At 48.6% G+C, this 9,247-nt stretch overlaps 3 protein-coding genes across 3 annotated transcripts; 2 read left to right on the top strand and 1 right to left on the bottom strand.

The window, feature by feature from the left end:
* Positions 1-287: 287 nt before the first annotated feature.
* On the bottom strand, positions 288-1,425 carry LY79DRAFT_595539 (hydroxyacylglutathione hydrolase; the record flags this gene model as incomplete). The annotated part of the gene is made up of 3 exons (XM_060561789.1): positions 288-294; positions 497-1,188; positions 1,270-1,425. 3 exons carry the CDS (start codon positions 1,423-1,425, stop codon positions 288-290), a joined length of 855 nt encoding a protein of 284 aa, XP_060406608.1.
* Positions 1,426-2,015: 590 nt separating this feature from the next.
* Positions 2,016-7,665, top strand: LY79DRAFT_595538 (putative polyketide synthase; the record flags this gene model as incomplete). The annotated part of the gene is given in 19 exon segments (XM_060561788.1): positions 2,016-2,248; positions 2,366-2,543; positions 2,595-2,663; positions 2,729-3,037; positions 3,071-3,211; positions 3,275-3,642; positions 3,660-3,831; positions 3,894-5,036; positions 5,052-5,147; positions 5,178-5,194; positions 5,219-5,446; positions 5,462-5,486; positions 5,511-5,735; positions 5,745-5,804; positions 5,826-5,959; positions 5,969-6,039; positions 6,058-6,269; positions 6,347-6,381; positions 6,405-7,665. Coding segments are annotated over 19 exon segments (4,977 nt in total).
* A 682-nt stretch (positions 7,666-8,347) lies between these two features.
* Positions 8,348-9,218, top strand: LY79DRAFT_689995 (uncharacterized protein; the record flags this gene model as incomplete). The annotated part of the gene is made up of 2 exons (XM_060564723.1): positions 8,348-8,680; positions 9,114-9,218. Coding segments are annotated over exons 1-2 (180 nt in total), but the record flags the coding sequence as incomplete, so codon positions are not given.
* Between the last annotated feature and the right edge of the window lie 29 nt (positions 9,219-9,247).

Raw genomic sequence — 9,247 nt, 5'->3', positions numbered from 1 at the left:
TGCTAGGTAAAACGCTTACTAAACTATATTAGGAATAATATTCCTTTAACTTGCTAGGTCTACCTAGGACTTTAGGGTAATTACCTATTGTCCTGTGATATATTACTATAAATCCTATTATAACACTATACTTTAAGTATAATATTAGTAATACTAGTAAAATAAATACTAGTAATAAATTTAGATATATAAATAGCACTATATAGTAAGATATATAGAATCTCTTAATCTTACTATAAGAAAAAAAAAGAAAAAAAGTTTAGTAATACTTAGTAGCTAAAGAGCCCTTAGCCACTTAATAGTAATAGTAATATCTATAGTTTAAATTTCCTAGGTAAGGTTAACAATAGATAGATTAATACTTAGTGGATATAATAGGCCTTTAGTAGGGTTTTTCTTTGCAGAGCCATTATATATATTTACCTAAAGCTAGCTACCCTAGGCGCCCTTTGTCCTTCTCAGGAACACACTAGGCGTTAAATATAACAACAACAACAACAACAACAACAATCTTATCACTTCGTCGAGCTGACTACTATGCATAGCAAGCACAAGTTCCTTTACCGTGGCGCTGGCCAAGCCCCCTGCCCCCCCACCCCTCTCCCTCTTCAACTTGCTTAAAGCATCTATACATCTTTGCTCGCGGCGTGTCTTGGCGGAAAGCTCCTGCGTGATCTTTGCCCCCAGATCGACGATAATGTCGCCATGAGCAGGATAACCCACCATGCAGCCCTTTGCCTTCAACTTCTCGAGGGTCTGCATGTAAATGCCGAGGTGCTCCACAGCGCTCGTCCCATGGCCAAGGACGTTGTCGCCCGTGAACATGGCGTTCTCCTCTTCAAGGACGAAGCAGACGTGATCGTGCGAGTGGCCTTGTCCGTGGACGGCCGATACAGTGGCACCTTCAACGCTGAACGTCTCTCCGTCCGCGATTGGCCTCTGCCCCTCGGAGGGGCTGTGCTTGAATACGCGATCCGAGAGATCTGGGAACATTCGAAGCAGGTCTGGCACTCCGCCGGTGTGGTCGCCATGCCAGTGTGTAAGCATTATGTGCGATAGGCCAATGCCATGCTTGCCAAGGGTGGCTTCGACCAAGTGCGCCCACTCGCGTATTCCTTGGCCGGTGTCTATGATGAGCCTCTTGTTGCCGGTGCCGACGATGTACGTGTTTGTGCCCTGGAGCGTGAACTGAGAGCGGCCATGAATGTCAGTGACTGTTGGGTATACTCGTCTGAGCCATAGAGTTGGATGGAGGTCTTGTTGACATACCTTGCCAGGATTTTGCCCGAGTATGCGTATCACCCTGGGGCTCAGCTGTTGGACGTTTTCGAGCTTTGGCAGTTGCGCCTGCTGTGTCTCAAGGTAGCTGTCGAAGACAGAAACGTTGAGCCCTTTGTTGATTTGCCTGTAACCTCCTTCGCCCATGTTGCACAGATTTGAATACAGCATCTGAAGAAAATAAGAGCTGTTTGTTCGAGGCACACGCTATGAGGCACGACAGGCAACGCGATTGGATTACCTGTCACAAGATATCGGTGCCATATACCGCTCTCGCCGCAAGTAGTTGCGAATTCTCGATAAGGGGCATACGGAATCTGTCAGATGATAATAAGAAGCTTGGTATCAAGTATCCTGTGCCATGGTCTTGCATATAGGCTTATCGTCAGGCTTAGGCAACGGCTTGGCTCGGCTTCCGGGGCCACCGGAGTTCAGGTGCAAGAAACATTCGGACGCCCCTTGCCCCACAAACAAGGGTTAGTAAAACCCGTAAGCCATCCATCAGAGTATAGCATCATCAGCCAGGCTGGAAGACACGTTATGGAACAGTGTCTGTCTATGTAGACTACAGAGTAGTGCTGGAGACAAATGTCAAAAGGAGCCTCAATTAAACCAAAGAACCTCTCCATAGACAGACCTGTTCCGGCACTGCAACATTCAAAGACACAAAAAATCATTCCTGAAGCTTCAGTGTAACTTGTTCCGGCACAGCTATCGTGATAGAAAGACACTTTCGTATGATTTATTTTTCCAACAAGTTCCCTCAGGGAGATCCACAGACACTGTTACAGCAGTTACACCTCTACAGCAAAGACAAAAGACATCCCCATCTTGCCCACTTTCTCAAAGAAGCAACTGCAGTCGTTCATGACAAGGTTGAAAAGCTCCCTCTTGACCCCAGACAGCTGGTTCCTCATTTTGAGTCAGTTCAGAGCTTAGCAGCAGACAGCACACTGCAGCGTGGCGTGTTGTCCAGCTGCATCGACGGCGTGCTCTTATATGCCATATAAATAGGATTGTTCATCCAGTTGGTTCTTTTAACAATACACACATAGAAAAAAACCTATAGTTAATTGTAAGAACTTAGGTACTACAAGACTACGCCGACCTGGTTTAACTCTTCCGACAATACTTTACTCGCAGGTCTAGGTCTTAGCCTTCTCGCCTCCACGGCCGTCTCACTTGCACAAACATTGGAAGTCCTCCCTTTGACAGGTTCAGAGGTAATTCGTATCGCCTTTCGCCTGGGTTCCTTAGTGACTGGAGTCTCTCAGACTCTGGAGACCTTGGGTGAGGAGGGCACTTTCGACTCATAGGCATATGTCGTTCACGGTGCTACCCCCAACAAAGTCCAGCAAGAGCTAGACAACATTTATTGTCGACAGGTACACTGCAGTCTGGCCCATCTCACCCACTATGATTAAAGAAGACTTAAACTAAAAATCAACAGCAAACTCCCAAAGCAGCCAAGGTCTTCGTCAGCGCAAAAGGCAGGACATCAGTCACTGTGAGCAGGCCTCCGTCGCGGATCAAAGAACTCTTCCATACTTCAGCCTTCTTTAGAAGTCAAGAGTACATCCCGCTGCCTATATATGGAGGCCTTTGCCACGCACCTCACGTGTACACTCAACAAGATGCTGCTCAAGTCGTTGGCTCTTCTGGTCTAGGAGAAGAGCTCTTCTCGCTAGTGCCCGTTCTGGCACCTAGTACTGGTGCCCCATTCCTCAGAGGAAGCGCCAACCAGCTTTTCAAAGACGTCGTCTTCAAGATACTTACCCGTCAAATTGTCTAGGACAGGGTCATTGACAATGCGTCTGGGAATCTTGGCAAGGAACAGTCTCAAGTAATCAAACTAATAGTCTTTGGCACTTCTTTGCCAGCCCAGGACCTCCAAACAGCTTTAGACAGGGGAGGAGTAGAGATATCTGTCAACGTCATGGATATATTAACAAGCATCACAGACACATAGTCATCATTGCCGTTTTACAGGCACAAGTTTAGGTCCTCTCAAGACTCTAAGATTGCAATTATGGGCATATCTTGCAGACTGCCAGGGGGCGCCATAGACACGGATACGTTATGGGGTCTTCTTGAAAAGGGGCTCAACGTGCATCGTGTGATACCGCCGAGCCGCTTTGACATGGAGTCGCACTACGACGCTGAACATAAGAAGGTCAACGCCAGCCATACGCAGTACAGCTGCTTCGTCGATGATCCAGGCTTCTTCGACGCCAGATTCTTCAACATTTCTCCAAGGGAAGCGGAACAGACGGACCCAATGCAGCGATTGGCTCTCGTGACTGCCTTTGAAGCCCTTGAAAGGGCTGGCTTTGTTGCTGGCCGTACCGACTCTTCCCATGCCGCGTTGGAACGTGGTACAGGCAGGCTAGTGATGATTATCAAGAGGTCAACACAGCTCAGGAGATTAGCACGTATTTTATACGTATTAGCTGCCGCGCTTTTGGCCCAGGCCACATCAATTACTTCCTCAAGTTCTCAGGGCCAAGTTTTAGCTGCAACACAGCCCGTTCTTCAAGCCTGGCGACTATCCAGGTCTGCACCCATTCCCTTGCGTATTTTTATCTTCTTCAACATACTCACAAGTATTCGTCTAGGCTGCCTGTACGGCTCTCTGGAATGGCGAGGTCAATACTGTCGTGGCCGGCGGCATGAACATCCTCACCAACTCGGACGCCTTCGCCAGCCTCAGCAAAGAGCATTTCCTCACCAAGACGCCCAATGCTTGTAAGACATGGGACATTGGCGCAGACAGCTACTGTCGCGCCGATGGAGTCGTCTCCTTCGTGATGAAGCAACTGGAAGACACCGAAAAGAATAACGATAACATCCTAGGAATCATCCTTTCCGCCGCAACAAACCACTCCGCCAATGCCGTGTCGATCACACATCCCCACGCATACTCACAGGCTTTTCATTATCGAAAGGTGCTGGAGAGGGCCAGGGTAGATACTATCGACGTGAGCTACATCAAAGCGCACAGTACCGGCACGCAGGCTGGCGACATCCAAGAACTCACGTCCCTCACTGACGTCTTCGCACCTCTCTCGACGAAGCGTCAACCCTTAAAGCAGCCACTTCATATTGGAGCCGTGAAGTCCAATGTAGGCCACAGTAAAGCTGTAGCCGGAGCTACGGCTTTGTTGAAGGTGCTGCTCATGTTTAGACAAGACATAATACCACCACACATGGGAATCAAGACAGCTCTCAACCCTAAACTCCCTGCGCACATGGACCAACAAAACTTACGCGTTCCCTTGGAGGCAACTTCGTGGCCCAGGATGCCAGATCGCAAGCGCCTCGCAATGGTGAACAGCTTCAGCGCAGCCGGCGGCAACACATCACTTCTGCTAGAAGAAGGTACCGCGACCAGCCCCGGCCGATCAACAACAGAGGCAGACCCCCGGCCGACCCATATCGCCGTCATCTCAGCAAAGAGCAAACCTTCATTGAAAGGCAACATTGAGCGCCTGCTTTTGTACCTTGAGAAACACCCTGCAGTGAGCCTAGCAGACTTGGCTTACACCACCACTGCCCACCGTCAACATTACAACCACAGGCTCACGTTCCACGCTGCAGACGTTGCCAGGCTTCAGGCACAGCTACTCACGAGCCTGAAGCAGCAGATCGACTCCCACCGTCCAGTCTCAAGCAGTCTCGTCCCCTCCGTCGCTTTCACCTTTACCAGCCAGGGCGCATCATACAAGTCTTCAAACTTACAGCTGTTCCACCACTCCCCCGTATTCCGCTCTCAGATGCTCACGCTCAACGCCCTGGCAAAGCAGCTTGGCTTCCCGTCCTTCATCTCGACAATTGACGGCAGCCATAACAAGGATCACAACCAGAGCGCAGTTATCACACAAATTGCGCTCACCTGCCAGGAAATCGCGCTTGCCAAGTACTAGGAGTCTCTAGGGGTCAGGCCAGATGTTGTCCTTGGCCACAGTTTAGGCGAATACGCAGCTCTCTGCATTGCAGGCGTCATCTCAGCAAGCGACGCCATCTGCCTCGCAGACAAGCAGGCAGAGATGCTACAAGAGAAATGCCAGGCTGGGAGCCACAGCATGCTGGCCATGCGAGCAGCTGTGGACAATATTAAAGATGCGGCAGGAGACCTTCCTTATAAGATTGCCTACATCAACAGTCCCAAGTCCACGGTTCTCAGGGGTACTTGGCACAAGCTGGACGCCGTGAGAGCAGCTCTCAGTAGCAAGGGTCATCACTGCGCCACGATCGACGTGCCGTTCGCTTTTCACTCTGCACAAACCGACCCCGCCCTCCAAGACTTTGAAACTCTTGCCCAAGAAGGCGTCATCTTTCGCAAACCCAGAATCCCCGTTATTTCGCCACTTCTCGCCAGCATTATATACAATAGCAAGACTATGGACAGCACATATCTGCAAAAGGCAACAAGAGAGACCTGTGACTTTCTCAGGGCCGTCAGAAAGGCTCTAGAGATTAGGGTCATCAACAAAGACATGTTCTGGATCAAGATGGGACCCCATTCGGTAAACACCAGCTTCTTGAAGGCGACTCTCGGCCCATCTTGCGTTACTGTTTCTTCCCTCAGACGTAGAGAAGACAACTGGACTACCCTTGCCAAGAGTCTTGCTACGTTACATTCTGCTGGTCTTGAGGTTCAATGGAACGAATTCCATCGCCCGTTTAAGAGCCGACTGAGGCTCCTGGACTTACCTACGTACAGCTGGAACAACAAGAACTACTGGATTCAGTATAACGGGAGTTAGGCTCTCACTAAAGGCAACATGTTCTACGAGGATGCGAGGCAAACCAGAGTAGCGCCGCTGTCGCCAGTGGTATCGTCTTTCCGGACTTCGCTTGTCCAGGCCATCATCCGCAAGGAGTTTTACGGCACGTCCGGTACCGTAACAATGCAGTCTGATCTCATGTCTGCGGACTTTTTTGCCGCAGCTCACGGCCACAGCATAAACAGATGCAGCGTGGTCACCTCAGTAAGTCCTGTCATCCCCTTAAGCCTAAGTTACCCCTCCCCTATTATGTCCCTGATACTAAACCCATGTTTAACTAGTCCATACACGCAGATATCGCTTACACGCTCGGCGAGTACATGATAAAAAACTAGAAAGTCCCGTCAAGTACGAACATCTCAACATCGCCAACTTGAAAGTCGCAAAAGGCCTCGTTGCGCAGATCAACACTTCACAACCACAGCTCATCCACGTCACCGCAAGCACCAGCAACATTAACGACAGTATCAGGGTAGAATGGCACAATGTGGGCAGCAACGGCGCAATAACGGAGTCAGAGCCCTTTACCACAGCCACCGTGCTCTGCAGTAATGCCTATGAATGGCTTAGATCCTGGGCTGCCATCACACACCTTGTCAAAAGCCGCATAGAGACCCTGCAAGACATGGCGCAAAAGGGCCAAGCCACGCAGTTCTCTCGCAAAATGGCCTACAGTCTCTTCGCCTCAAGCCTCGTTAACTACACGGACAAGTACCGCAGAATACACTCGGTCGTCATGCACGAGTTCAAGGCCTTTGCAGACGTCCGGCTTACCACGGAGGAGGGGGGCAGCGTCTGGACTGTGCCTCCCTACTTCATCAATAGCGTCGCTCACCTGGCCAGGTTCGTGATAAACGTCACCAATGCCCACAACACAGTGAATCATTTCTGCGTTACGCCCAGCTGGCAGTCTATGCTCCTGGCAAGGCCGCTCATGGCCAGGGAGCAGTATCAATCGTATATCAAGATGATTCCGTCTCAGGATGACGATGGTGTCTTCTTCAGGGACATGTACATCATGAGAGAGGGGGAGATCATTGGCGTAGTTGGGGGCATTCAATTTCGGCGGTATCTGAGAATCCTTCTCAGTCGTTTCTTCTCTCCCCCAGATTCCGTCAACATTACCGCCAAATCGGTTGCCTTATTACAGAGACACTCTTCGCTAAAGGAAAATTCCCCTTGCCCAGCGTCATCAACTGCTACTTGCAATAAGCAGGCCTTATTAGGCGGAACGCAAAGCCCAGGCTCTACTTTAGCCGCCCTGTCCATCAACTCATCGTCCAGGCCTTCAAGCATCACCTCATCCGTGAGCAAAGCAGTAAGGGGTGAGACTCCCGCGACGGAAACAGACCAAGGGTCAGAAAGTACGCCGCCGGCTTCCAAAGACCCCAGCAGCATTGTAGCCAAAGCAACACTTATCATTGCTAGCCAGACAGGCATTGATGTTGCAGACTTAAGCAATAATACAAGGCTTAGGGACGTTGGCGTGGACAGCCTCATGAGTCTAGTCATTACTGAGATGTTTTGTAGGGAGCTTGATATTACAGTAAATAGTAGTTTGTTTTTGGAGTATCTGACTTTAGGTGCTCTCAAGGGGTAGCTTCAGGAGTGTTACAACTAGGTACATCTTGTTTCATTAGTGTAAATCGCAGAATGACAAGATTTTAAGATCCAATCATGTTGGTCATGTTATTATTAAAGATCCTATACGCTCGTTTAATGCCAACAGACATATTATTATTTATTAAGCTAAAAGAAAACTATTTAGGTTAGATTATTCTAATTAAGCTGGATATTTATAACCACGGAATCAAGGTATATAATACCGTAAATAAACACACAAGCTTTCTGCCAGCTTTGCTGTCTTAACGCACTTCGCAACAGGCAAAAGAAACAAGAGTGGTTATTTTGAATCCTTTGAGGGTCGCAGACTCAGCAAGTGTTCTTCGTCCTCGTGAGAGATCCTGCGCACGCAAAGAAATGAACAGGGCAGATTGCCACACTGCAAAGGTCCGAGTTCTGTTTCTCAACCTCCAGCTCGGGCTTGGATCCTACAGGGTCAACATAAAAGCGTCACTAAAGACAAATTATAAGATAGACATGTCTTAACGAAACTCCACTGGCCCAAGTCTCTAGACAGAACGCCTCAAATTTGATTTACATAATCCTATTAGTCTTTGAACAAACAAAAGCTATTAGAAACAAACAACTTGTCACCATTAATACTGTAGCTGTACTCACTGGCTTGTTTCTCTCTGGTGAAATACCCCCTATATCTTACCCCCTTCTTTCCCTTGTCTAATAACTACCTAGGTGCCATAATAAGCCTCTCGTTAGTGGCTGTCCCTGTCCTCCTTGACACAACAGGCACATCCCCTCAGCTCTTCCACCAATAGGTCCACCTCTACCATTATAGCTACTGCGTGCTTCCTAGCCTTTCCCTTGGGACACTGGCGCTATACGCCTTTGCTAGTGTTCTCAGTTGGGCCGCTGGACGCCCATGGGCTGTATATGCGCTTGTAGGGGCTATCACGGTGACCATGATTCTATTCACATGGATCTTCATGGCCCTGACCAATAACACACTCTTTGAGCTCTACACTAGTGGCCAATCGGTGGGCGTAATCGTGGAAGTTGATGGGGCAAAGGGTAGCGGTTAACAGGCAGACACTTTGTGGGTCAAACCTTAGCATCTCAGACTATCTCGAAGTACTGACCCACCTCCTCTTAAGTCACTTATGTCCCCACACCACCAACTTCAAATCCTCAACTTCTAAGTCAATAAAAAAAGAAACATAAAGCTTTTATAATAGTGTATACTATAGCCTAATTATTTCTAACTAAAGGAAGTGTGTCTAAGGGTAAATTTCTCTAAAAAGTTAATTTATGCTACTATATTCTAGATGCACTTTAAGCTTACAGAGATATTGCTGTTTTCTTGTTTTTTTTTTCTTTGTAAAAGGATAAGCTAGTCTATGCGTAGGTCTGTGCAGAATAAGCGAGAGACTTTAAGAGGTACTTTGATGACTCAAATGCTGCCCTGCAAAGTGTCTGCCTGTTGACTGCTCCTGGGCGAAGAGCCTGCTGAGGAGGTGGAGCCAACTGCATCTAACAAGGTCCCTGTTCCCCCTGACAGGGGCTGTGGTAGGGCTTTCTAGCATTATTGGCGGTGACAAGCAATA

The sequence above is a fragment of the Colletotrichum navitas genome (genome assembly GCF_030913465.1).
Source record: "Colletotrichum navitas strain CBS 125086 chromosome Unknown LY79scaffold_434, whole genome shotgun sequence".
Lineage (NCBI taxonomy): Eukaryota > Fungi > Ascomycota > Sordariomycetes > Glomerellales > Glomerellaceae > Colletotrichum > Colletotrichum navitas.
The sequence above is the reverse complement of the archived record's forward strand: the minus strand, read 5'-3'. Positions and strand labels throughout refer to the sequence as shown.